This window comes from Penicillium daleae (assembly GCF_028827525.1).
Source record: "Penicillium daleae strain IBT 16125 chromosome Unknown utg000002l_segment0_segment0, whole genome shotgun sequence".
Taxonomy (NCBI): domain Eukaryota; kingdom Fungi; phylum Ascomycota; class Eurotiomycetes; order Eurotiales; family Aspergillaceae; genus Penicillium; species Penicillium daleae.
In genome coordinates this window covers 190,178-215,592 of record NW_026623150.1, presented here as the reverse complement: position 1 = coordinate 215,592, position 25,415 = coordinate 190,178, and the positions used below count along the sequence as shown (strand labels likewise).

At 53.0% G+C, this 25,415-nt stretch overlaps 15 protein-coding genes across 15 annotated transcripts; 4 read left to right on the top strand and 11 right to left on the bottom strand.

The window, feature by feature from the left end:
- Positions 1 to 619: 619 nt before the first annotated feature.
- Positions 620 to 1,422, top strand: N7458_001102 (NEDD8-conjugating protein UBC12; the record flags this gene model as incomplete). Its single annotated transcript, XM_056904485.1, has 4 exons — positions 620 to 640; positions 710 to 800; positions 908 to 1,197; positions 1,270 to 1,422. The coding sequence occupies 4 exons, from the start codon at positions 620 to 622 to the stop codon at positions 1,420 to 1,422; spliced, it is 555 nt and encodes a 184-aa protein (XP_056768592.1).
- Positions 1,423 to 2,073: 651 nt separating this feature from the next.
- On the bottom strand, positions 2,074 to 2,663 carry N7458_001101 (cytochrome c oxidase subunit VIIa; the record flags this gene model as incomplete). The annotated part of the gene is made up of 4 exons (XM_056904484.1): positions 2,074 to 2,153; positions 2,239 to 2,274; positions 2,486 to 2,528; positions 2,634 to 2,663. 4 exons carry the CDS (start codon positions 2,661 to 2,663, stop codon positions 2,074 to 2,076), a joined length of 189 nt encoding a protein of 62 aa, XP_056768591.1.
- Positions 2,664 to 3,123: 460 nt separating this feature from the next.
- Positions 3,124 to 4,253, top strand: N7458_001100 (TBP-associated factor 8 family protein; the record flags this gene model as incomplete). Its single annotated transcript, XM_056904483.1, has 2 exons — positions 3,124 to 3,382; positions 3,469 to 4,253. 2 exons carry the CDS (start codon positions 3,124 to 3,126, stop codon positions 4,251 to 4,253), a joined length of 1,044 nt encoding a protein of 347 aa, XP_056768590.1.
- A 269-nt stretch (positions 4,254 to 4,522) lies between these two features.
- On the bottom strand, positions 4,523 to 5,118 carry N7458_001099 (uncharacterized protein; the record flags this gene model as incomplete). The annotated part of the gene is made up of 2 exons (XM_056904482.1): positions 4,523 to 4,619; positions 4,676 to 5,118. 2 exons carry the CDS (start codon positions 5,116 to 5,118, stop codon positions 4,523 to 4,525), a joined length of 540 nt encoding a protein of 179 aa, XP_056768589.1.
- A 55-nt stretch (positions 5,119 to 5,173) lies between these two features.
- N7458_001098 (putative Rad51 family DNA repair protein) lies at positions 5,174 to 6,608 on the top strand (the record flags this gene model as incomplete). Its single annotated transcript, XM_056904481.1, has 2 exons — positions 5,174 to 5,233; positions 5,292 to 6,608. 2 exons carry the CDS (start codon positions 5,174 to 5,176, stop codon positions 6,606 to 6,608), a joined length of 1,377 nt encoding a protein of 458 aa, XP_056768588.1.
- Positions 6,609 to 6,672: 64 nt separating this feature from the next.
- Positions 6,673 to 7,861, bottom strand: N7458_001097 (uncharacterized protein; the record flags this gene model as incomplete). The annotated part of the gene is made up of 2 exons (XM_056904480.1): positions 6,673 to 7,442; positions 7,690 to 7,861. 2 exons carry the CDS (start codon positions 7,859 to 7,861, stop codon positions 6,673 to 6,675), a joined length of 942 nt encoding a protein of 313 aa, XP_056768587.1.
- Positions 7,862 to 8,191: 330 nt separating this feature from the next.
- N7458_001096 (Ketol-acid reductoisomerase) lies at positions 8,192 to 9,501 on the bottom strand. The gene is made up of 2 exons (XM_056904479.1): positions 8,324 to 9,501; positions 8,192 to 8,250 (listed from the first exon to the last, which is right to left on the bottom strand). Exons 1-2 carry the CDS (start codon positions 9,484 to 9,486, stop codon positions 8,223 to 8,225), a joined length of 1,191 nt encoding a protein of 396 aa, XP_056768586.1. The 5' UTR covers positions 9,487 to 9,501; the 3' UTR covers positions 8,192 to 8,222.
- Positions 9,502 to 10,390: 889 nt separating this feature from the next.
- On the top strand, positions 10,391 to 12,820 carry N7458_001095 (isochorismatase family protein family; the record flags this gene model as incomplete). The annotated part of the gene is made up of 1 exon (XM_056904478.1): positions 10,391 to 12,820. The coding sequence occupies one exon, from the start codon at positions 10,391 to 10,393 to the stop codon at positions 12,818 to 12,820; it is 2,430 nt and encodes an 809-aa protein (XP_056768585.1).
- Positions 12,821 to 13,078: 258 nt separating this feature from the next.
- On the bottom strand, positions 13,079 to 13,900 carry N7458_001094 (rhamnogalacturonan acetylesterase RgaE; the record flags this gene model as incomplete). Its single annotated transcript, XM_056904477.1, has 2 exons — positions 13,079 to 13,719; positions 13,792 to 13,900. 2 exons carry the CDS (start codon positions 13,898 to 13,900, stop codon positions 13,079 to 13,081), a joined length of 750 nt encoding a protein of 249 aa, XP_056768584.1.
- Positions 13,901 to 14,730: 830 nt separating this feature from the next.
- On the bottom strand, positions 14,731 to 15,639 carry N7458_001093 (enoyl-CoA hydratase/isomerase family protein; the record flags this gene model as incomplete). Its single annotated transcript, XM_056904476.1, has 2 exons — positions 14,731 to 15,463; positions 15,527 to 15,639. 2 exons carry the CDS (start codon positions 15,637 to 15,639, stop codon positions 14,731 to 14,733), a joined length of 846 nt encoding a protein of 281 aa, XP_056768583.1.
- A 585-nt stretch (positions 15,640 to 16,224) lies between these two features.
- Positions 16,225 to 16,737, bottom strand: N7458_001092 (Hsp20/alpha crystallin family protein; the record flags this gene model as incomplete). Its single annotated transcript, XM_056904475.1, has 1 exon — positions 16,225 to 16,737. One exon carries the CDS (start codon positions 16,735 to 16,737, stop codon positions 16,225 to 16,227), a length of 513 nt encoding a protein of 170 aa, XP_056768582.1.
- A 143-nt stretch (positions 16,738 to 16,880) lies between these two features.
- N7458_001091 (uncharacterized protein) lies at positions 16,881 to 17,084 on the bottom strand (the record flags this gene model as incomplete). The annotated part of the gene is made up of 1 exon (XM_056904474.1): positions 16,881 to 17,084. One exon carries the CDS (start codon positions 17,082 to 17,084, stop codon positions 16,881 to 16,883), a length of 204 nt encoding a protein of 67 aa, XP_056768581.1.
- Positions 17,085 to 17,615: 531 nt separating this feature from the next.
- Positions 17,616 to 20,136, bottom strand: N7458_001090 (uncharacterized protein; the record flags this gene model as incomplete). The annotated part of the gene is made up of 7 exons (XM_056904473.1): positions 17,616 to 17,663; positions 17,750 to 18,077; positions 18,377 to 18,760; positions 18,821 to 19,182; positions 19,452 to 19,775; positions 19,831 to 19,925; positions 19,992 to 20,136. The coding sequence occupies 7 exons, from the start codon at positions 20,134 to 20,136 to the stop codon at positions 17,616 to 17,618; spliced, it is 1,686 nt and encodes a 561-aa protein (XP_056768580.1).
- A 394-nt stretch (positions 20,137 to 20,530) lies between these two features.
- Positions 20,531 to 22,893, bottom strand: N7458_001089 (alpha-N-acetylglucosaminidase; the record flags this gene model as incomplete). The annotated part of the gene is made up of 3 exons (XM_056904472.1): positions 20,531 to 22,389; positions 22,448 to 22,596; positions 22,652 to 22,893. 3 exons carry the CDS (start codon positions 22,891 to 22,893, stop codon positions 20,531 to 20,533), a joined length of 2,250 nt encoding a protein of 749 aa, XP_056768579.1.
- Positions 22,894 to 23,647: 754 nt separating this feature from the next.
- Positions 23,648 to 25,415, bottom strand: N7458_001088 (putative MFS transporter; the record flags this gene model as incomplete). The annotated part of the gene is made up of 6 exons (XM_056904471.1): positions 23,648 to 23,996; positions 24,047 to 24,490; positions 24,546 to 24,743; positions 24,805 to 24,918; positions 24,971 to 25,147; positions 25,210 to 25,415. 6 exons carry the CDS (start codon positions 25,413 to 25,415, stop codon positions 23,648 to 23,650), a joined length of 1,488 nt encoding a protein of 495 aa, XP_056768578.1.

Genomic DNA, 25,415 nt, shown 5'->3' with positions numbered 1-25,415 from the left:
TCTTTCCGCCTTCATGTTGTTCTTCCTCGGTTCTGTCCTTCTTATCTTCAGCTATTGCGAATCTGTATTCTACCTAAAGATGCCCGTTACCTTTGACCTTCTCTTTTTGTGATGTCAGTATGTACTGTCGTGGAAGGTTGACTAGCAACCTTGAAATCCCCTGATACTCTTTTTTGTTTTGTCGGACCAGCGATGCAATGGGAATGCATTCGGGGCGCAATGAATCCTTGTGAGATCTTAAAACCAAGTGCTTGAAATATTCCAGTTTAAATAATGTTTGTATTGTCGTGGTGGTGGTTATGTTAGAACTCGCCATCTCGGAGTACGTCATCCTCCGGCATGAAAGGCGGACACCAGTTGGGAGTTCGGCGATAGACAGAACCCGCCAGGCTGAGAAATGATTCCCTCCCCCGCAAGTCTTCCTCTCCCACTTCCCACCTCTCAACCTCCCGACCACCGTCAAGCTCGACTTTACATTCGACTTGTGGCATTCGTGCTGTGTCGATCCTGATCGTTGCTCTCATCACTCGTTGGCAGGCTTCTCCCTCCCCCCGGACTCCCCCTAACGATCTCGTGTTCTCCGTCGTTCCACCAGGTGGGGTGGTGACTCCGAGCCAAGATGTTGAAGATCTGGTCGATGGTAGGGCTACACCGCGGATAATCTAGATATCCAATACAAAAGAAAATCGTGTACTGATCCCTCCCACAGAAACAGCAGCAGGCGCAGGCTGAAAATGCCGAAGGCGCAGCTGGCAAGAAAAAGAAGAAGGTCACCGCTGCACAGCTGCGCGTGCAACGAGGTGTGTCTCTCCCCATGGCATTTCGATCGATGCGCTGTACCCTGGTATCTGGTACAAGCCTGATGATGACTATGACTTCCTTCTGACACTCCCATCTCCATCTGCAGACCTCCAAGAACTCACCCTCGGAAATACTATGAAGATGACCTTCCCGAACCCCGACGACATCCTGAACTTTACATTGACCATCGAGCCGGACGAGGGCATGTACAAGGGCGGCGTTTTCAACTTTAGTTTCGCCGTCAACCAGAACTTCCCTCATGACCCGCCCAAGGTCAAGTGTACCCAAAAGATCTATCACCCCAACATCGACCTGGATGGCAATGTGTGCTTGAACATCCTGCGCGAGGACTGGAAGCCCGTGTTGAACTTGAATGCGGTTATTGTGGGCATGCAGGTGTGTTTCCTTTACGCCATCTCCGCGTGGACGAAATGTGATTCGGGCTAACCTCTCCTCCAACTTTCGCAGTTCCTCTTCCTCGAGCCGAATGCCTCCGATCCCCTGAATAAAGACGCCGCAGATGACCTCCGCACCAACCGGGAAGGCTTCAAGCGGAATGTGCGCTCCTCCATGGCCGGCGGGTCCGTCCGGGGCGTGAGTTTCGAGCGGGTGCTTCGATAGAACCGGTACGACCTGATCGATTCGTTGCTCCAGACGGAGTCTCGTGGGCCTAGCTGGACTTCTACCCCAATCATCTGGATGATGCCTGTATGAGGTTGGGGGGAGTTGTGGCTGGCGCGCGAGACTGGATGATGAGAGATGCGAACATGATGATCTATGGCTTTACAGGGTGGACTTTTATCTCCAAAGGTGGGAGTTTCAAGTACATATAACCGGCGTAATTAGCGTTTGAATTCAATAGATCCCGTCCGATCAATCTGGGATGGAGATGACGCGTGCAGAATTGATCTGATACGTAGAGGCAGACACTGATCTAGATCTACAAGTCAAGAACATTGGTCAGAGACCTGGCAGGGCGGCATTCAAACCGGCCAGTCAACTGAAGACCTGCAGTGTAGAGGACCAGAAAATGGAAAGAAATTGATCACAGGCGTATATGTACAAATCGGTTCCAACACGAAATCACCCACACTCGGCCAGGACCCATCGACGCATCCCCGCTCATGGAGATCGCATAAGACCCAAACGTCCTTGACAAACGGTGTATTGGTTGTATTTTTTTTTGGAGGATCTCAAATCACAAAGGAAAACGGGGTGATGCCGATGGGCGAAAATGAGAGAGTCGAGGGGATGCGACTAGTGTTGACCGATTTATGCGCGCTGAGCGGCACGCTCCTGCTCGAGACGGGTGTAGTAGACATCACGCTCGCGGACGCGGGGCAGGTGGTAGCCTGGAACCGAAGAGGGAGACTTGTTAGAACTGGTATTCGTGGAGACGGTGTAGCTGAATGAAAGGGTGGGAATCATGCTACTTACCGTACCACCAGAGGTAGCCGAAGGTGGTGCCGAAGCCTAGAGGGTGAAAGTTGCTGGTTAGTCGGTTGTGATCCTTTTCCACGAGGTAGACATGATCGTATCGCTGCCCATTGCACTCCAGATAGTCGGTGTGTTGAAGGGCGTTCTGCGCCGAGAGCAATTGCTGTATCCCGAATCTTCGTCGAATCATGCGATCATGCCACTCGCAACCCCAACTCCAACTCCGAAAAAAGACTCAATCACTCACCGAAAGCGGTGCTCAGGTCCAGAACCAGACCACGGCGAAGCATCTGTAAATCCATCAAGGTATGTTAGTCCATTGTCCCCAGGTAACGAAGCACCCGACCAGCCCGCTCGGGGCAAGCCGGGTCTTGTAGGGAAGGGGGGTCACCTACGCCGGTGATGGGGGGGATAGCGGCGCCCATTGTAGCAGATAGACAACGTCAATCGATGTTCGGTGGGAGGTTTAACGGGGTTGGACAGAGATGATCCTGCCTCGAGGGGTTGCGGGGTGGGCAAAGGTGGAGGAGAGGAGAGTGACGGAGTGAGGTGGACGGGAAGTGAAGTTGAAGCTTTCGGGCGGACTAAGCGAGGCTCCGGATTGGTCGATGGGGTCTCGCTGGCACCTCGCGCCATTGATGGGAGTTGGATGATGTTGAGATTTGATTTGGGATTTGAGGCTGGTTTCTCTCTTCTCTTGCAATTCTATGAGTTCTCCTACCAGGTCAATTACATATTGATTTGACTGATTCCTGTTCACGTAGCTTCCAAGAGAAAGTAGCATGCCTCAGGCATCAAAAACACGTGACTCCAGGGCCGCCCGTCCTGCGACAAGCTGTCGCTCGTCTCGACCAGCTTCGCCCTCGACAGACCTCTCCAGTGGCCATGGCGACGTCGGGCCAAGTCAAGCGCTCTTCTTCTCACTTAGAAGCAGCTGACAACAAGCGAACTAAGCACCATTATCATCACCACCACCGCCTCGTCGAACCGGTGACTCTGCCGCTGGCCTGCGAGCCCGCCTTGCAAGATGACGACAGCATCGAGCACATGATGAACCGGTCGATAGGGCATTTCCTTCGAGATGCGGGATTTGATTTGGCGGATCCAGCTGCTTTGTCCAGCTTCCGTAGCGCCGCGGAAGAATGTACGTTCCAGACTAGAACTGCGAGGGTCATCCCATCCTTGGGCAAGATCTGAACTAATCCTGACACTGCGCGTGGTGTGATCTAGACCTGCTACACATTTCCAAATTCGTTCGCCAGTCCATGCTGTCCTCACGACGTCTCCAACCAATCCCACCAGACTTTGAATACGCGTTGAATCACCATCGCATCACACCCGATGATCTCCGTCCCTATCTCAAGGCGCCTCCAAAGGTCGCGCCAATCCCCACCCTCCTTCCATCTCCACCACCTGAGGATGAAGTAAAACGAAAGCTGCCATTCTTGAACGCGCTGCGGGGCGAAGAGAGCGAGACGAACAGGTCCTACGTGCCCAAGCACTTCCCCGATTTTCCCAGCAAACATACCTACTCTTCCACCGCCGTGTTCACCGAGCGCGACAATGACCCGCGCAAAATTCGCGAGCGTGCTGCCGAAGACGGACGACATGGTGAAGAGGCATTGCGAAAGTTGGCTAGCGCTGCGTACCGCGATAGTCCGACCGGCGCGGTCGGGCGGGATAAGAAGCTCTGGGGCAGGCGGATGGAGAGTATGGAGACTATGTTTGAGAAGACGGTGAAGGGACTGGCCAAGAAGGTACAGAAAGAACCCCTTGCTGCTACAAGTGTGAATGCTGCTCCCGCGCCGGCCATGGAGATTGATTTCGGCCCGACTTTGGATGGAGACGTGAAGATCCGGGCCAAGGCATCGTCGAACATGGAGATGGGGCCCATTGTCAATTGCGAGCGAGACTATTGGCGGCGAACAACGGCAGCCAGCAGACGAGGCGTGGAGGACAAGACGCTGAAGCTGACAAGCGCTGTCGAAGCGGTGGATGGCCTCCTGGGCACATGAGATGATGGTGCTGAACAGGGTCAGTCCTGACAAGACTTCATTACCGGCGTTCTCGCATTTCTTGATTTTGGGACCTTGGGATTACTTTTTGGGTTGGCGCTTTTGTGTATAGTCCGGAGTCGGTCTTGAGGAGATAGATACCCCATGGCAGTTGCAGCATGACAATGATTATTTGATTTCATTCGCTCCCTGTATAGATCCCATAACTCCGCCCAATGCAAAAGCTCAATGTATGTGTGCGTGTTGTTGTCCAAAGGTCCTTTGGCCCATCATCGTTTTGTGTCTGTCGGCTTCCTTTGAGCTTCCTCCGCGGCTTGCCTGATCGGTTCCCATGTAGTGGTTTCCACTGTCAATCCTCCGGCGCATCTGGAGTGTTCATTAGTCTCGATTAGGCCTCCGTTATGTCAAATTCAAGCCCTCACCGTCGAAACAGCCGTACGAGTGGCTCGCATGTAATCACACCCGGCTGTGGAACCTCTTCTTGAGGCGGGTTGCAGGAGTATTGCACCATCTCGAGCAGCTGGCACTCTTTCAGGTTCACGGCGGGACCTTTGCGACGCTTCTCTTGGAAGTTGCGCTGGATCGTGTTCACATGATCGGGAAGGTTCTCTGCAGAGAACACGTGGACTAGAGGTGCCATAGTGACTGAACGGGAGTCGAGTTCGCCGCAAACTGCGTGGTTGAGGGAAATGTTATTCCAGAGGTGTCGGCGGAGTGGAATGAGATCCGAAGTTGTGAACTTCTCTCCGGCCGCGGAAGCTTCCGTCCCCCGAACTACACCACCTTTTGCCTTGGACGGCCATTGCTGCACCCCAACGCGTCTCGCAGGGAGATTGGACGCAGCGGTACCTGCAGAGAGCTGCATGCATCTCATATTGTCAGGCATGCGTGATTTATGAGACTGCAGGCTTCTGACCGTCATGTCCGCCAGCCTGGGTGCGACGTCGCTGGCTGACGTGCATCACGAAGGGCTGGACCAGGTATCCACGGAGTCTTCTTGACATAATGTCCATTTCCATCGCTAATCTATCTTTATAGCTACTGAATGATCTCGTCAATGTATACCCCGCTAGTCCTGGCCAGCAGTTGCCGTTGTTGGGAGTTCCTGTCATCGATGCCTTGCTAGAAGTCTTCATGCAGCGCTTACCGGGCACGTCCAATGAGACAGAACGGCAGTTATATGATACTGTACCGCCCGAGCAGATCATCACGGAAGATGACGAGATCCTCTTGCATTGCGGTGGCCAAGACGAAACGACCGCTGCTTCTGGGGAACCATCTGTCCAAGAACACCCCGAGCGATTCAACTTCCTCTCTTCGAGTTCTGCCCCTAGACGCAAGCGACCAAGTCCAGTCCTGGAGATTTCCAGCAGTCTTTCAGGTGCTGGTAAAACACAGCTGTTATATTATATGACTGCGCGTGCCATCTTGCCGAGGACTTTTGCAGGCCTTTCCATCGGAGGACTCGAGGCAGCTGTGGTCTGGATGGACGCTGATGATCGATTCGATGTCTACAGACTACGGGATGTGGCTCGAGGAGCCGTGCGACAAGCACGAGAATCAGCTGATGATGAAATACTCGACGAAACCTCCGCACGCTATTCAGAGGCTGAGCTGACAGAAATGTTAACTTCCGCCCTTGAGCACGTCCATGTCTTTCGCCCACAATCATCCTCGGCCCTTCTTGCCACGCTGTGTACCCTAGATAAGTATCTTTATGACCTGTCTCGGCATCGCTCTGCTTCACGGCCACTGCATATGCTAGTCATTGACAGCGCCACTGCATTCCTCTGGCCAGACAAGCTCAGGGACGAAGTGGCTCGCACCGAAGAGATTGGGCGCTCTCGAGCAGAGGTTGGCCAGAAACGGGACCAGAACCAAAATTTCCATCTCTCTCACCTGTACGCTGAGATAGTCAACGAGTTGAAGCGGCTGCAAGGTCGGTTCGGATGTGCCATCGTTTATACGACAACAGTCTCGAGTGGTCGTCCGTCTGCTTGGCATACCAACGGCCCATCTGGTCCTCCTGGACCATATGATCGCCCGCCATCTAAGACGCCATCGCTGCCACCTGCATTGCCAGCGCCTTGGGGTACCTTTCCGATCTTCCGGCTAGTGGTTCATAGGGATACAGTCCGTCCGTTCCCACCGGCCATGAGTGCACATGATGCCCGGAGAGATGCCCCCATGCGCCAAAGTGTGGTCCGCCAAGGCAAATTCTCGGCCTGGGTCAATGCCTGGGGCCGCGAGGAGTGGCCTCGTCGAGTAATCGATGGTGTCAGCTGGTATAATGGCGGATGCTTCTCGTTCTACGTGCGAGCGACTGGAGTCGAAGTGCCTTTGCCAGACAATTGAATGAAGGATACATTCTATATGACGCTGTACTTTGAAATTCAGGGCTGTCTATCTTTATGCAACATCAGCCAAACAACTTGCCGATCGCCTCGACGGTGGTATTACCACCGCTGAACACAATAGCCACGTCCCATCCCTGATCGCCGCCTTCTTGTTCGACGAGTCGTCGGAAATCTTCATCGAAGAGGCACACAGCCAGTCCGACGACAGCGCTTGGCTCAACAAAGACCTTCATGCGTTCCAATACCAGGCGCATGGCCGCCTTGATCTGCTCCTCGGTGACCGCATATACCCCCTCAACCTTCTTCTTATTGGAGATCACCTCCCAGTTCAGCACTCCCACGGGTGTACGTAGACCGTCTCCAATAGTCAACGTTGACACCGCCTCGACACGCTTGCCAGCCAACAGCCCCCGACGACAGTCATCCGCGCCCTGGAAGCTGGGTTCCGCACCAAACACTTTCGTCTGCTTATCCGAGAAGTACGTTGCCACGCCAGCGTTGAGTCCACCTCCACCAATCGGAGTGATGACTGCACCCAGAGTCTTAGTCCCAGCTTGCTCTGTATACTGAGCCTCTAGCTCCAGCGCCGTTGTTCCCTGTCCGCAGATGATATTGAAATCATCATATGGAGGTACCAGGATAGCATTTGTTTTAGCCTGGATCTCTGCAACCACCGCCTCACGCTCGACACTCGTTGATCCGCTGAAAATGACCTCTGCGCCGTGAGAGCGTGTGCCTGCGATCTTGGACGGGGTGCTGATGCTCGGCATCACGATATAAGCTGGAACGTTGAGCGTCGACGCGGCGAGGGCGAGGGCTTGCGCATGGTTTCCTAACAGAACCAGAAAAAGCATATATTAGTCTCCATATTCATTTTCCAAGTATCATTCTCTGCCGTTCAATTCTCTTCCATACCAGAACTATGCGTAATCACCCCTCGCCTCTTAACCTCCTCCTCCCCCGCTCCTCAATCAACCGCAGCAAAGCATGGAATGCGCCTCGAGCCTTGAAAGCGCCAATCCGCTGTAGATTCTCGCACTTGAAGAAGAAGTGGAATTTTGGTTGCGCGGGTGTCTGACCCTCGAATGGTGTGCCGACGAGGGCTTCTGGTGTCTGCGGGGTGGATGCGATCGTGTCAAGGGTTTTGCATGTCAAGAGTGGGGTGCGATGGACGTAGGGTTGGATGAGGCTGTACGCGGCTTGAACGGCGGCGGGAGTAAGCAATTGAGCTTTTTCTGCTGAGGATGTCATGATGGCTGTGTGATGGTTGTGTGTGTGTGCGGTTCTATTGAGGTGTGAGAGGAGTTGCAATCTTCAGAATGAGTCAAACTTGTGCGAGAGAGGGGACTGTTCGTCTTCCCCTCCGTCGGGGTTACTCCGAGGACGCGATGCCCGAGAAATAGACAATCCAAGGAGATCCAATATTTAGTTATAATCCAAAATTACGAAGACAATCATCACTACAGAGTACAGCACATGGACATGACTGATGGCAAATTCCAGCTTTGCTTAGCTGTCAATGATATTTCGTTGCTATAACCCGAAGCCCAAAAACAGTATCATAGTACATCATAACTTTTGTCCAAATCCCTCCGTGGTATCAAGATATTATTTATTTCTGGTTCTCGGGACGGAGCGAGCTGGAAAGAAGAACAGATGTTAGCCAATCTTGTCATGGATGATGTGGTGATGAACGGGGGAAAATTAACATACCGGACAGCCTTGCCGGCGCGCCAGATCTCGAGGTTGCGGATCTCCTCCATCTCCTTCTCGTACTTCGCACGGTAATCCTTCTGGGAGTTGTAGTCGAGGGAGCGCTGGGTCTCGGTGCCGTCACGGACGCTGTCGTAGAGCTCGTTGAACAGGGGCTTCAGGTTGTCCTTGAAGCGGCTGGACCAGTCAATGGCACCACGGCGGGCGGTGGTGGAGCAGGCAGCGTACATCCAGTCCATACCGTATCCACCGATGAGGGGGTACAGGGACTGGGTGGCCTCCTCGACGGTCTCGTTGAAGGCCTCGGAGGGGGAGTGGCCACGCTCACGGAGAACCTCGTACTGGGCGAGGAACATACCGTGGATACCACCCATCAAGCAGCCACGCTCACCGTACAGGTCGGAGTAGACCTCCTTCTCGAAGGTGGTCTCGTACAGGTAGCCGGAACCGACGGCAACACCCATGGCGATGGCCTTCTCCTTGGCCTGGCCGGTGACGTCCTGGTAGACGGCAATGGAGGAGTTGATACCACGGCCCTCCTTGAACAGGGAGCGGACGGTACGGCCGGAACCCTTGGGGGCGACCAGGATGACGTCGACATCCTTGGGGACCTCGACCTTGGTGAGGTCCTTGAAGACGGGGGAGAAACCGTGAGAGAAGTAGAGGGTCTTGCCCTTGGTGATGAGGGGCTTGATGGTGGGCCAGGTCTCGGACTGAGCGGCATCGGAGAGGAGGTTCATGACGATGGTACCCTTCTCAATGGCGGTGTTGACATCGAACAGGTTCTTGCCGGGGACCCAGCCGTCCTCAATGGCCTCCTTCCAGGAAGCACCATCCTTGCGGACACCGACGATGACGTTGAGACCCTGGTCACGGAGGTTCAGACCCTGGCCGTGGCCCTGGGAACCGTAACCAATGAGGGCAAGAGTGTCGTTCTTGAAGTACTCGTGGAGCTTCTCACGGGGCCAGTCGGCACGCTCGTAGACATCCTCCTTGACACCAGCGAAGTCAATGGTCTTCACACCACGGACGGGGGTGATGGGAGCAATGGCACGGCGGGCGACGCTAGCCAGAGCGGGCCGGGGGAGAGCAGCGGTAACGACCGAGCGAGGAGCGGCCACGCGGGCGAGGCGGAGGGCACGGGGAAGACCACGAGCAGCCATTGTGTATGTGTGTGTATGTGTGAAGGGAAGGAAAGGGAGGGCAAAGGGGGAGGGAGTAGGAGTGGAGAGTGTGTAAAGAGAAGAAAGAGAATCTGGGGAGTCGCTGGGAAGGACGAGGAATTTAAGTGAACCGAGAAAGTTCGGTGGGTAGGAGCTCCAGTAACAGGCCCTTTGGCCGGACGCAGTTGGAGTCATCCTGGGCACTTGACTCCACATGACTGGGCCGGAGAAGAACTTGAGCTCCCCGGCCGACACCGGCTGGGTCCAGCTCCCGTGATTGGCTGCCGCAACCGGCGCCAGGTCTGGCCAATGGCCAACTCCCACTGGCACCAACCGTCCATCGTGAGATCTCCGGGCCGATGAAGAGAGAGAGAGGGGGACGAGAAGATGGCTACCTGATTAGTTAGTTATTCGAGGCGTTGTTGACTCATGGTGGTCCCATTATTATCGTTCATTGTGGGGTGGCTCTGTTCCTAGGATGTAACGATGTCTCCCATCCATAGCTTAATGAGCTGGGGCCAAGCACGGACTGGAGTCCATTTGCTCCGACAATGAGGAGGGTATGCGGGGGGTCAATGGCACTCAAATTACTCAATTGATCCTGACTGAAGCTAAGAATTGTGGCTAGATAGCATTGCTAGCCAAGTCAACCGGAATTGGGCCTCCTACCCCCGACAATTACACTATGAATCTATTATCTCGTGACTCGATTTCTAATTGTGGCCTGACTGCCTTGCGGCCTTCCTTTCCGAGGGCAATTGGCCTCCCTGCCTCATCCTTCAGGTGTCATATCCACCCCCTCAAAGCTTCCCCCGCGAACACAAACAAAGCGGCTGATGATTGTTTGACTGCCTTCCCTCCTTGCGCTGCGCACCCCCTCGCGCTGTGCCATGTCGACTCGACAATGAGCTTCTTTTCGTTCGGCGATATTCCCGCCATTCAAACCCGCAAGGCTTTACTGCTCTTGGACTTTCAGAATGATTTTGTCCGCCCAGCTGGCGCCCTCCATGTCCCCAATACAGCAGATATCCTAGAGATCCTGCCTCCACTGGCGGCAGCGTTTCGTCGCTCGGGCGATGTGATTTGGGTGCGCTCGCAGTATGAATCTCCACAGCCTACGGAAGATTGGAACTTTGGAGATCGCGTCGTCTTGGAGAATGGGCCGCCGAAGCCAGCACCGCCCTTACCCACATCCGATGTGATCGAAGTATCATCCGACCGTGACTCACCGGAGCCTGTGGACACCGAAGCTTTCCTCTCCGGTCGATCTGCCAAGTGTTGCGCGCCACAATCGCCTGGCTTTCAATTCCCCGCACCTGTGCTCGCTGCTATTGACCCGGATCGTGATACGGTGCTTGATAAGACGGGTTACTCTGCTTTGGAGTCGGAGGGCCTGGTACTATCATTTCGCACGCGCTTTTTGACCGACCTGTATTTATGTGGCTCGCTGTCGAATGTTTCCGTCTATGCAACGGCTCTTGATGCCGTGCGCAACGGCTTCTCGGTGACAGTAGTTGAAGACTGTCTGGGATATCGGGACTTTCAGCGTCACCAGGAAGCTATGCGCCGCATGGCAGATATCCTGGGAGCTGCGGGAATAACGGCCCAAGAGTTGAATCAAGAGCTGGAGTGGCAGGAGACAGATGAGATTGCCCGACAAAACAAGACGCAGCCACCTAAACGATCGACCACTGCGGGTGCGCCCGTGGGCATCGAGGATATCATGGACAGTTTGGATGTAATGCCTGTGGATTCCATTCCCGAGGAAGCTCCGGATGAGGGGAGCTACAGTTTGGCACAGCTCGCCTCGCAAACGCGAGCAACGAGAGTCGCAGCCGCCGCCGCTCGTATACCCGTTGAAGGAAAGAAACAAGTTCGTGCGCGGGTGCGTCGGCCGAAACGTCGAGAACCTACACCCGGTGGAGGAGCTGGAGATGGATCGACCAAGGGATTGTCAGACGGCAGTCTAGGTGAAGGTGATTCCCGCATTATCCCAGAAATCGACCTGCCTGCCGATGCCTTTGAGCGTATGCGGGCGGAAGTGTCCTGGCAGAAGATGTACCATCTGTCCGGCCAGGTCCCTCGGCTTGTGGCTGTCCAAGGGCATATCCAACCCGATGGCTCTATTCCTATCTACCGACACCCTGCAGACGAATCTCCACCATTGAAACCATTCACGCCGGCCGTGGATGAAGCACGCATCCTGGTCGAGCGAATCCTTGGCCACCCCCTCAACCATGTCCTCATCCAGCTCTACCGTGACGGTCAGGATTCAATTTCTGAGCATTCCGACAAGACTCTTGACATCGTTCGAGGATCCTTTATCTGCAATGTCAGCTTGGGCGCACAGCGGGTTATGACGCTCCGTACCAAGGCTTCGGCCTCCGAGTCCCATGAGGGCGCTGAGTCGAGTCGTCTCAAGCAACAAGTTCCACTGCCCCATCGATCTCTTTTCATCCTCGGTGAAAAAACCAATATGCGCTGGCTTCACGGGATCCGACCAGACAAACGCGCCGCATCCATCAAGTCTTCCGCGGAGCAAGCATTTGGTGGTGAGCGTATCTCCCTTACTTTCCGACACATCGGTACCTATCTCAACCCGAATACGAATACCATTTGGGGCCAAGGCGCTATCAGCAAATCACCGGATACCGCGCGAACTGTGATTCATGGCGAACCTGCAGAAACCGAACGACTGATTCGCGCATTCGGTCAGGAGAATCGGGCCACCGAGTTCGACTGGGACGCCTTCTATGGCGCTGGATTCGACGTGGTGAATTTTGTCACTACGACTCCCGCACGGTTGACACTTTGTGGAAATCTGGTTGCGGATCTGCGCGTGCAGATGGGCTTGGGTGAGAATGGTCTTCGATATGAGATTGTCGACGATAAGCCACATGGTCAAGATGGCACACCAAGCCCACAACCATTGTATACGGACCCAGATGGTAGGACTATTGCGGGGGATGTGGCTATCCTGACGCACCTGGCTGAACGGCCCGCGGAGTCAATCCGGCCAGGCGTAGAAGCCTTGCGAGGTGGCAATGAACTTCAATGGATTGAAGGGTTCCTCAACCGGTGGCGTGAGCATCGCGCGATCAATCCAGATTGCACATTTGAAACCAACCTGGAGGATTGCGACCGAGCACTGGAAGGGAGACATTACCTGGGAGGCTCGTCTTTGAGCATTGATGACTGCTCCTTTTGGCCAGTGTTGCGCGAGATTGTAATGTCCCAGGGTCCATTTGATGCTCGATGGGTTAATCTTAATCAATACTACGCGCGTGTGGAGAAACGAGGCATCGTGAGAGCTATTCTCGAGGGCTCGCAGTGAGGCAGGAGACCTTGGGTCTGCATATAGTGACTTGATGGTGCCGGTTTACTTTCATACCTGGTGCTTGCTTAGCTTTCTACCCTCTTCTACAATTATGGACATATGACGATACGTGAATGAATTCAATGGCTGGATGCCAGCTTATGAAGATCGACAGAGTGATACTTCCTATCCACTACTCGATATCTGTTATTTCCTTTCCACAATCAACCACCAATTGATTTGGCCCTGCAATACAGGTTAGGTCCCACCTGGCCTTCAGAGGCACTCTCCTTCAAAGCTTTCAGTGTTCAACAGACTCTCCAGACCAACGCCTCCACAGACCACGGCCTTGAAGAATGCCTGAGCCACGACCGACGCACCAGCAGGGCTGGTATGAGTATGATCGAGCGGGAAGTACGCGTCGACAACATCGGCGCCCAAAGACTCAAAGATATCCGCCACATAAGCTCCATGGTCCACATACGAGACACCCGCCGTCTGGGCTGCCAGCTCGGCGTATCCCACAAACCGCGAGGGTGAATATGTGAAGGTCCCCGTCTCCCAGGGGTTGTTGGGTGTCTGGCTGGAAATGAGCACATTGGCACCCTTGGCCTTGAATGTGCTTGCTGCGTTCTCCAAGTACTTGGGGAACGTCAAGACGGTCTCGGTCACCCCGTCATAGGTCGTGGTGCATGTCTCGTCTCCTGTGCCCGAACAATCCGTGCGGCCGTTATCCGTTGGCGTGAGCGAGCCACCGTCATTGTGTCCAAATTCGATGATCACCCAGTCTCCCGATTGGACTTCGCTGGCGATCGTGTCGAAGCGGCCTTCGCGAGTGTACGATCGTGCACTGCGGCCGGCGACGGCTTGGTTGGAGACTGTGGCGGATGTATACGGGGAGACGTACTCGCCCCATCCTAGATGTTGTTAGAATATGCTCGAGTGGTGAATTGCTTTTGAATATTTGGAACAGTTCTGGAAGGACCTACCTGCAGTACCGGATCCAGTGCCTCCTTTGGCCATGGTGGAATCACCGGCCAAGTAGATGGTTGTGCCCAGCACGGTGGGGATCATAGAGAGCAATACGGCAGACTTCATAATGGCCATGTTTTTGATGCAGACAAGTGTAGACAGGAAGGAATCTCTTTTGCGATTGTAAATCGAAAACGATCAACACGATTCCTCTTGCTGCTTCTTAAACCAAGCACATCCCATCACCACCGGGACTATCTACACCGAACAACGGAGTATCCCATCTCAACCAACCCCTGTCAGAGCCAGACGATACGTGGAAAAAGCCCCCCTTGTCTCTTCACGTTCGTCCTGTCCAGGACGGGTGATGTCCGACGAGAAATTGCGGGTTCGGATCAACGGAGGTCCCATATTAACACCTGCTGACGGCGGAATTCCAAACCTGCAGCGCCATCGTATTTGCGGGGAAGACGCTGATCGTCGGTGGTCTTTGATTCATGGAACCTGCATTTCTGCGCAGGACCTTCGGTATTCTGCCTTTTGTGATCCGGAGCTTCCCTGGTTGTCGCTATTGCCCGTTGTGGATGTGCGGAGGGCTGTCTGCTTTCATGTCTATAAAGGCTTGGCTGGCGAGTGGAGGGTGAAATTGGTGCAAGTCTGAAACGGTGCGTGTTTCGTGCTGCTGTGTTGAGCTCTTTTGTTTTCTATGGTGTGTAGTCTGGCCCAGGTACTCTATCAATTGAGAGTCCTTGATAGAAGCATTTTTTTAGTGTTTATTCTAAAGAAAATATATTTGTGACCTGATATCATCGAGGCGTCTCCATCTCACTGCGACGGAGTACAAAGTGTTCATTTATATACAACATGTCCACCGGTCTCGGCCACCACGAGAAAATAAGTGGAGACAAGTCAACCTAGACGTAGTAACTAGCACCGATCGTCGATAATTTATCGACCTACAACTTCTCAAAAGTAGGCGTGCGTTTCTGTAGCCCCGACAGCAGAGCAGCAGGCACATCCCCCGTCTGCAGCGCCGCGCTATTCCACACACCCGTATACCGCAGACCATCCTGCACCGAGTGATCGCGCGACCAGTTCAAAATCTCTTTGGTACCCTGCACCGCCACGGGACTCTTCGATGCAATCAGTGTAGCCAGCTTGAGAGCCGCCGCGATCGTAGCCGCCCGATTCTCATGCACGGAGTTCACGAATCCCACGCGAAGGGCTTCCTCGGCCCCGAAAATGCGCGCGCTCAAGGCGACCTCCTTCACCCAGCCAAAGTTGCCAACAACCTTGGGCAGTCGGCTGAGGGTACCGATGTCTGCGGCCAATCCAATGTCGACTTCCTTGACGGCGAATCGCACATCCTTGGAGCAGAGACGGATGTCGGCTGCGGTGGACAGGTCGATTGCTAGGCCGAGGGAGAACCCGTGCATGGCCACAATGACGGGCTTCTCACAGCGTTCGACGGCGGTGATACAGTCTTGGAATTCGAGGACATGACGGCGCAGGTGGACTGCCTTGCGGGCGGGGTCGAGGTTGGAGTCGCTCGAGAGAATGCCGCCCTGCGCGGCCTTGACGTCTAGCCCAGCGGTGAATGCCTTTTCGCCAGCTCCACTCAGGACAATGGCCCGGACGGAGGGGTCTTCGGAGAGCTGATTGAAGACTTGACGCATTTCCAGCCACATACTGGTTGGCCGCCACCTTGGTGTTAGTGATGCGAGCTCGTACAGGGAATGGAGGAACACCTACGCTTCGAAGAATGCGTTCATCTTGTCCGCCCGGTTGATCTCCACATGGGCAACATATGGGTTCTCAGCTGGGAATTGAACAGTGAAGTACTTGAAAGAATAGTTTTGCGCCATGGTGAGGTAGGTGTTCGTGGTGGACGTGGAGATGGAGGCCGCGGTAGAGGAGTTGGTAGGTGGTAGTGACCCACGAGAGGATCAAGGGAAGGTGGTCGCCGGGGTGTTCGATAGCAACGAGAGGTGATCAAAGGCAAATGAACAGATATTCGAAGACAGTCAAGGCGACAATTATGAGTCGAAGAAGATTACTGATCGCTGGCAGTGTCCCATTCGGCTCCTCGGCTCACATGCCTCGGTTCAGATAAGCTGGCGATAAGCAAAGAGCTCCACACTTGCATTTGCGGAGAACTAGAGAAACTCGGTATATACTAAGTTACAAGCAACAATTTACGTTGAGAAAGAAAGGAGTTGAAGCAAATAACTGAAGTTTGATTAAACTATCTAGAACATCTCATCCCAGTATTAAGCGAAAGCCAGTGGATCATTCTAGCCAACTGGGCCATGCAATGTCAGTGACAGAGCAGGTCCGACTGGCAATGTCCAAGCAAATCAACGTGGAATACAATCCCCAAAGTCGTGTCTCATGAGCGTCGTGTGTAAAGAGGCGCCTGCAGGCACCCAGACAATGATCGAGAGCATCGCTTACTCGATGGTGATCTTCTTGGTAGCCGAAACAGTAGACTTGGGGATCACGATCGACAGGATTCCGTTCTTCAGGCTGGCCTTGACATTGTCCTGGTCGACGCGGCCGGGGAAGGTGAAGGTGCGCTGGAACTCGCCGACCGAGCGCTCGCTGGCCCAGAAGCGGTGGCTGGGCGTGGTGGTCTGAGCCTTGTCGGTAGTCTCGGCCACGGTGGTGTCATCACCACCACTGGTGGTCTCCTTGGGCTCGGAGGTGTGGTACTCGCGCTCGGTGCGGCCCTTCACGACCAGGGTGTGGGGGTCGGTGAATTCAATGTTGATGTCCTTCTGGGCAATACCAGGCAGCTCGCCATCCAGGTGGTAGGAGTCCTCGCTCTCGCGAACGTCGAAGGAAGGGTGGAAGGAGCGGGTGGCGGTGGTCTGCCGGCTGGCACGGTGGACATCGTAGTCGTCTAGCAGACGGAACAGAGGGGCAAAGTCGCCCGAGGGGAAGCTGGTGCGGAACAGAGACATGGTGTCAAGGTGGGTTGAAGTTTGTTTTGAGATTAAAGCTTTGGATTGAAGCTTTGGAAATTAGTGTGGTTGTGAAGATGGGAAGAAGAAGCGAGGAAGGGCAATGGAGGGAGATTTTATAGCCGATTGGCGGCCGCAGTCAGCTACCAGGGAGAAAGGATCGCCCCATGTTTGCTGGAAGTCTGGAAGTTGCCGGCAAACATCAGCATTTGCGTGTTGTTGCGCGATGTTGTGAGCGCTTGCCAGTTGATGCGAGCAGCTTCCAGCTCCTGCTGGAGCCTTCTCCGCGGTTCTACGGTGTCACGTGATGTGATAATGTGGGGAGATCCAAGCATCAGCTGCAGCATGGTTGTCAGTCCAGGGAAACTTCGCGGATTTTCGATTGCAATGACGTAGGACGATGGCAGAGAACATGGGTCCATGATCTATGAGTATCTATGCAGCTATACATGATACACAGCATGGTGGCACTGCCCAGAACCCATTCCATTCATTGCAGCTACCAGAATCTGTAGTGCTTTACCCATCTGCCCTGTCCGCTTCTTCTGTTGTAAGCCCTGGTATCTTCAATGGTAGGATGGTACATGGACGGTGCACAGGGTAGCAATCTTTATCGATGCGAGGACGAGAGGCTGGAAACAATCTTGGTCTCTGACATCGGGGTCCGCGGACTGCATTGGTTCGAGAAGTTCCCTTCCCATACCAATAGGTATGAGAGGGAATGTGATGATTTACCCATTCGGGTGTTTATCGAGGGTTGACGACGTATGGTGAAACGCACGGAGGTTTGGAAGGGGCCTAGCAATGATGGCAAAGCTTTGCGACAGCATCGGTGCTTCGAGGTAACCTCGGGTGTGGCTTCAAAAGGAATGGCTGCTCTACTCCGATTCCGATTCATCAAGCTGCATGATCTTCTCATCAAGATCCTGCGACCGTGTTAGTGGGTTGGTCACTGGACCATAGTCCTGTATTGACAGGAAGACGGGGATCGGTAGCCCCGACGGGAACATACATGATCGAGACGAGCCTTCAGGTTCTCGAGCTGGCTCTCCTTGATGACCAAGTGGTTCTCGTCATCCAGATCCTCCACAATGTAGTCATGCCGCTCCTCGTCGTACTTGAGGATCATGGCTTTGATCGAGGGATCGCACTCGATGAGCAGGCCTGATGACGTGTGGTGAGTGCTGATCTTGCATGTCTGAATGTAAGTGTGAGTAGAGCTTACCACGGACGGCACGAGGCATGATGAGCTGGAGTTGAAGTAGATGGACGAAGTAATGGAAAGCAGAAGTGCGGAGATCAAAGGAAGTGTTCCGGCACGGGCGGTGATGGCCGCCAGGCTATTCAGGCAGCGAGGCACCAAATGTATTCTCTCAGACGAATCAGCTCATACTGCTGTCTACTCTCTACTTCCTGCTCTTTGCAAATTGTCAAACCTTCACATGAAATTCGGACTGGTAGTCATTCTATGAAAATGTAGACTATTATTAAATTAAACGTCTCGTTCGGGGTCATGCTTCCTATCAACCTCGGATGTCCACCCGGTGGCCGCTTGGAACGCAGTAGCAGTCAATGCCACCAAGCTGCCCCCAGGAAGAGCATGCGAATCGCATGCTCGTAGCTTTGCATGGCTACCAACCGCTCCAAACCAGTTAACTGCATGACTGTGGCAGGGCTGCCTAGCAGAGTCCGAATCAAGTCTGGCCGCGAGGGCAGATCATGCTGAGCGAATCCCTTTTCCAGAGATGTTTTGAGGATTCGCGTGAAGAAACCACCTCCGACAGCTGATCCGAAACTACCAGCGAACCCTCGAGACATGGCAATCAAAGAACTAACGATATAATGCACGTGAGGGCTGGTGAGGTGCAACACATGCGATAGAGTATAGTTCATGAGGGAGCCGGCAAACAGCCCATTCAGGAATGTGGTCGCAACATACAACCATGTGGGAGAATCAGGAGTGGAGAGAAGAGAGAGGACTGATGTGACTACGGCGAACAGGACAAAGATGCTCAGACATGATCTGTATTTATTAATCAGTTTCTGCATCGTCGTCTCATTCTGAACATGGAAGAGAACTCACGCATAATAGCTGGTCGATTTGCGAATGTGTAGCCAGCCAACGAGTAGTCCACCACTTCCAAATCCAGCATTGGTCGGCACCAGAATGAGGCCAGCAGATGCAGGAGACCAGCCTCGAACAGCCATGGCATAAACAGGCGTATAGAATAAGACAGCCCAGCGGGCCATCATCAATCCCAGCCCTGCCACACAGGTCATCAGTACACTCCGTGATCGCAACAGCCGAACTGGAATGACAGGCTCGGTGGTCCAACGTGATTCAATGAAGATGAATACCGCGAAGCACACCGCAGAGAGAGGAATGGGCCATATAAGGATCACGGGCGATGCTAGGCCTGAGAGGAATAGAACGACGGAAAGAGTCTGTAACCAATTAGCACAACTGTAGAGACAATTGAAGTGGGAATAGTCTAACCAGCGCAAAAGCGCCTGCGTAGTCAACTCGAGCCAGGCTTCGTAATAGCGACCGGGTATTCAAGGGTGCACGACCACCCGACGATGCTGGAATTGCTAAAAGAGCATTGGACCCAAGACCAGAGCTGCTGGTGCTTGAATCCAGAAAATGAGACGCTGCGTGATACCGAATTTAGTACTTTTGGACGGGCTTCACAAAACAGCATGATGCGACATACCCAGCCCAACGAAGAAGTCATTAGTCCAGCCAGAACTGCACCAGAGGCAAGACCCGTGGTATATCCGGCATTGATCATGCCAATGCAGAGCCCTCGTCGCTTTGGAGAAGCGATATCTACGACCAGGATAATGGCAATGCTCATTAATCCGCCGCTTCCAATGCCTGCCACCGCGCGTCCCAGGAGGAAGATGGCTAGAGAGGGGGCTGCAGCGGTAATGAACAAGCCAATGGCCAAAATAGTGCTGGCAAAGATAACATAGAGCCGGGGTGTGAATATCTCTGCAAGCCGTCCAGTCAATGGGGTGACGCTGGATGCGGCAATCTTTAAATCGTCAATATTGATGCTAGCCTGTTACACATGAGGCCATTGATCATACCAAATATGCCGAAGTAAACCAAGTTGCTTGATCAAAAGCATCCAGATCGGCCGCAATCTCGGACTGCGCAGTCGTCATCATGGAAATGTTAATTGCTGACGAGAAGCGATTGGATCAGCCATTGAAACCGCATTTGAAGAAAAGAAAGCGATTCAACTTACTCTGGATCAAAATCAACAACTCCATGAAGAAAGCGATCGCAATCCCCCTCGGGATGCTCAAGGTGCCAGTCGACTCATCATCGGGGCGCGATGACGAAATCAGAGGGGTTTGCTCGGATGGTGAAGATACCCGCTCTTCTGCCATTATGAGGGATAGTGATGGGAGGTCAATTGCGAAAAGTACCGCAGAATATTCATTGGATTCAAAACTATAGAATTAATGATGGCAATGGCGCTCTCAGGTGAATCGTTGAACACAAGAGGAGGCCGGAATGGACGGAGGGGGATTTCTAAGCAAAAACATTCGGAGATAAGCCTGTTTTGATGGTCTACTTTGGGTCAAAGCCGGAAGTTTGGAGGTGGGGAAGTGCACACCCGCTATAGATATGATTGGAAACCAGGATAATGGCCTCAGAGCAGCTAGAATGGTGTGCTGATCACACTAAGAGATTTAGAAGTCATGATTTGAAGCTTCTGGGCATTCTATCTCCTCATAACCCACCCTGCCAGGCCGCAATTAGCCCTATCAGCAGCTGGGATCACCGTTCCCCAAAGACAGTGGTCCAGCGACTACGAACACCGTTCAAAACCTTCTCCAAGTTCTCCGCATCTGCACTAGGTTCTGGTTCAGTCCAGGTCTCCGTCTGCCATTTCTGCTCAAAATCCATCAACCGGCTCGTCACGTCGGTAGTATTGTACGATGCGGGTGGCGTGGACTTCAAGTACTGGATGAAAATTCGCCAGCGGGGGATGTAAAACGTCGAGATTAGACCACCCCATTGCTTGGAGGCGTAGTCGGCAATCTCACCGTTGGGCCCCCAAAGTGTAATTTGATTGCGGGCGTTGTACTCTAGGAATGACGCCTGAGCATTGTCGCCATCCGCCCACGCCCTGGCCGACTTGATCCATTTCGATAATCGGAAATTGGAATTGGTGAGAAGAACAGTGTCGAGATCTCCGAGGAAATCGATCAATTTGTCGCCTTCCTTGGATAAAGAGCTTGAGTCGGAGGTATTCCAGGCAGATAGTAGGCCCAGATACAAGGGAATGAACGCATTGGCCATGACTTGACGCGTTACATCAACCACGTCATGTTGGTAGGCCGGATTTGTCCAGAGCTTCGGCTCTAAGCTCGCAGCCTGATAGAGGCTTTGCCACGCTTGCACGACTATAGAAGGGTCGTAGGTGAGCTCCGTGCTCTGGAACCCTACTCGAATGTTCTCCAAGCTCGGACGAATTTCAAACGCAGATTTGATGACTGAGGTCACTGAAGTATTTGTGTTGTCAAATACGGTAGTTCGCATCACTTCCCATGCGTCATAAAGCTCCCTGGGCATTGACCCGCAGCCAGAGTATCGGGTAGTTACCCAGTCATGAAAGTATTGCTCGGTGTCTAAAGGTGTCGTTGACCACGCCTGACTTAACAGGGTAGTGTAAATGATCTCATTGCCCTCTTGTCCTTCCATTGTCGACCCGTACCCAACCAAGGATGAAGATTCAATTCGTGCTTGGGTCGCATTCACGGTGATATTTGAGAGTTGCCCGTAGAGGCCCATGTTACCTCCATAATCATGCACCTGGCACCAAAGCCATGGCTTACCGTAGTAGGATTTTGTTCGGCGCCACTGAGGTGCAGATTCGGAGAATAGATCCAAAATAAGCATGTCGTTATTATCCTCCACGCCCGAGAGGAAGGCTTCTATCCGCTCCTCGGTCCAGAAAGCGGATTGTGCGTAGAAAAGCCAGCCTTGCATCATCCAGATTGCATCGGGGTCTGCTTGCTTGAGACTCTTCCAGGTATTCAGGGTGACGTTGCGGAGATAATCCAGATCTCCAGAATAAGGAGAATTCTCGTTATACTGATCCAGAGTGTAGATGTGACTGACGTTGCCGTAGGCGGCACGCTGCTTACTGATGAAGCTGGATTGCAATTTGGCGAAGTTGTCGTCAAATGGCTCAAGGAACGAGTCATTCGAGTACTGCAGAGGGAAGCCGGCCCACTGGGATCCTCTGACGATTTGTGCATCTGGAAGGACACGTGTGGTGTTCATAGGCACAAACCCCGTAAACGAAGGCAGGACAGGTGTCATGCCTAGTTCTACCATACGAGGTAGAATCTTCTTCTGCAACGCAAACTGCTGGTCAATCCAAGACCGAGGGAGATCACCACCCCAAGAGCCTTGTATATTTCCGAATCGGTTCCATGCCTGGAACGCAGGTCCGCTGAGAAATGTCGCGATCTCGGCGTCAGTGAGTCCAATCTCTTGGAAAACATCCACAAGAATCTTTTCTTGACCAACCCATGCAAGGGGCAAATTGACACCGTGGAGGGCTAGCCAGTCTAGTTGATTTTCCCAGTCCTCCCATGTCCAAAAGGCCATAGTATAAGAGAAGGTGACTGAGGGGTGATTGATTGTCAATATGAGGACTGGCAAAATGGCATGGACCAGAACTACCTGTATTCAAGTGATACCTCCAGGGCACCGTGCTGGAGCCTTGGATTGGCTTGGCGAGACGAGGGAGCTTGGAAGGAGCTTGATCTAAGCGGCTCCCGATGAACCAATAGATGTCGACATGAGCAATGTCGGTTAAGTAGCGATGAAGTCTATCGAGTCAATGAGCGACCGCGGAATCATCAAAACAATTCATGCCGTAGATACCCTGATGACAGCGCCGATATGGAGTTGCCCTTTACCAGAACCGAGCCATTCGGCGCACTGGAGACCATGAACTGATCATAGCCTTCGGTGCCTGTGAAGTTGGACTTATCTATCGTGAAGTGGAAGTCATCAACATGATTGGGCAATCGCCGCTTGACGAGGCTGTAGAGACCATCAGTGGACTGCGCTGGAGTGGATGTCGCAAAGAGCAAGAGGCAGAGCAATGAGTTCAGCCCCAGCATTGCCGCAACTTTTAGGGGACTTGGAAGAAGAATCAGAACTTTTGTCAACAATGCTGGAGATAAGAAGAACTATTAAATATCGAGGCTGGGATCCCTTGATTCAGCCTGATAGAGCCAGTGGGGGCCGTGGGTGGTTGCATTCCCGACTTCCTAGTATGATTGTCCCCCGCACTGCATCTGCGTCGCATTTCGCGTTGCAACTGTATAATCCTACATGTCGATCTACAAGTGCGACCCTCGCATACGCGAGAGATTTAGGCGGGACGCGGTCGAAGCGCCACGTACTACCCGATTCGTGCCTTTGTTTTGGTCACGGTAGAGCCTGCCCAGCGTCCTAACGACCGACTGTTAATGTAGACACCGAGGTCCGTCAGGTTTCGGCAGTCTTTCCGTAAGGATTACAACGTACTCATTCCAAATCGGACATACAACCAAACTCGCCCAGTACGTAGATGAACAGCGCCAGTAAGGACGACTAGCAAAATGAGTATTTCTTCCTTTTGTTGGCAAATATGGCCAAATCACAAGAAATACATATAGCCCAAACCCAGCAACAAGGTCAGCAGAGTAAGCCGATTTCTATCAACGTTCACGAAAACCCCTGAAGCCTGACAGTTAAGAGTTGCATTTGCAGAGATATTGGCGCGCCGGCTACATACTGCAACGGACTAGAACACAATCACATGAGAATCAATGCTCTGGGACAACGACAATCAAAGTAAGGTGGAAAATTTCGTTCAGATTCAATTAACTGTCACAGAATGTAGCGGAACCCGACCGCGCGGCTCTCAAGGTTGTCACCAGGAGGAACATCCTCGCTCGTTTCGGCAGCCTCAAGTCGCCGATTCATGTTCATGTGGACAAGGCGGATCACTAGGGCGATCAAGGCAACTAACAGTGCAATTGCCGCAGTTGCGCTGCCGCCAGGAATGTATCGAGGGCCGGACGAAGATGGCCACATATAACTGCCGTAGATAGAAGCCGTATTGCCAAGCATGTTGGCAAGAGCAATTGCTGCAGAGCGTTTGACCAAGGGTCGAGGGAAGGAGTTTGCAACCCAGGCGATGATGATTTGGTATGCAGATACAGCACCCATCGGCATACTGAAAAGGTCAGCGAGGCAATGGAGATGGAGATCCATCTAAAAACTCACAGGAACATGGCAAAGAATTTAGCACCGGTGTGGGTGGTTGCAGTACAAATAATACCACCTACGACGCTGACAAGCATCAGACAGATGATGTGCAGACTGCGATCGTTCGTCTTTCCAGATGTATAGGTCACAATCAGTGAGACTAAGAAAGTCGCGATCCATACAGGCGCGGTAATCAGCAGAGTCTCGATGTTGCCGTAGCCCAGAGTCTTGACAATAGTTGGGAAGAAGTATTGGAAGTTCTGAGACAGGAGCGAGGTGTGCTGAAGCAGAATGAAGAGGTAGATGCGCTTATCGGCGAAGACCAGAGCCAAAGCTTCCTTGATGCTGCTCGATTTAGCATCGTCGGCTTCACCTGCATCGTGAATGAGACGCCACTGAGCATAGGCCCGTTCTTGGTCATCTAACCAAGATGTTGTGGCAGGATAATTAGGAAGGAAGATCCTATAGTGGGTTAAAGATGAGACAATGAGAAGCACAGCCTGACAGTAAGACTTACGCTGCTAAGACGGAGACTCCAACTGTGATGCAACCTTCAATAATGAATAGCCACCGCCATCCCGCAATACCATGCGCTCCATTCAGGTTGCCCAGAACACCTGCACCGATCAACCCACCAAAGGCGTTGGCCAAAGAGCTTCCAGAGTAGAACCAGGCAATGCGGTGACTCAGTTCCTGCCGAGTGTACCAACTCGACCTATGTTCCAGAGTCAGAGGGTTAGAATTGAGCAGGAAGATTGCACATAGGGGAAACATACATCAGCATAATGGCACCAGGAAAGAATGGCGCCTCGACGAATCCAAGAAAGAAGCGAGAAACCACGAGTCCGACGAATGATTGGGTAGCTGCTTGGCAGGCTGAAATAACACCCCTGCATGGATGGTTAGCTTTGTGAAAAAGAAAGGCACGCTGATCATACATACCAAATTGCCATTGCAAGACCGAGGAATCGCGAGGGACGAATGCGAGTGAGCAGAAGATTGGAGGGCAATTGCATGAGCAAGTATCCGACGAACAAGATGCTAGTGGCCAGATTGAAATCGGTGCCTTTCATGCCTAAATCTTTCTCAAGCGTCCCCAGACGTGCCTGAGATAGGTTACTGGAGCGTTCATGTCAGTCACCAGAAAATGAAGTATACCTGGCGTGCGGGGTGGTACTTACTTGCGATCGAGGAAGTTGAGCAAGTACATCAAAACGAGAAATGGTAGCAAGTGATAGTCCACTTTGCGTAGAAGGGTTCGAGTCATCTTCTGGTGCCATTCTGGGCTTTTCGAAGCATATGCCTGATAGAGGACATCCTGGTCCGTGTCCAGGGCCTTCTTGGAGGGGTCCTGGTACTCGATTTGTTCGGCACCGATTTTGTCCAT

Excerpts from the sequence above, each read along its gene's own strand:
- N7458_001096 (XM_056904479.1), bottom strand. The coding sequence starts at position 9,486 with ATGGCTGCTCGTGGTCTTCCCCGTGCCCTCCGCCTCGCCCGCGTGGCC. Across the intron at positions 8,251-8,323 it reads CGCGCCGGCAAGGCTGTCCG|CTCGCTCCGTCCCGAGAACC; the intron begins GTATGTTAATTT and ends TCTTCTTTCCAG.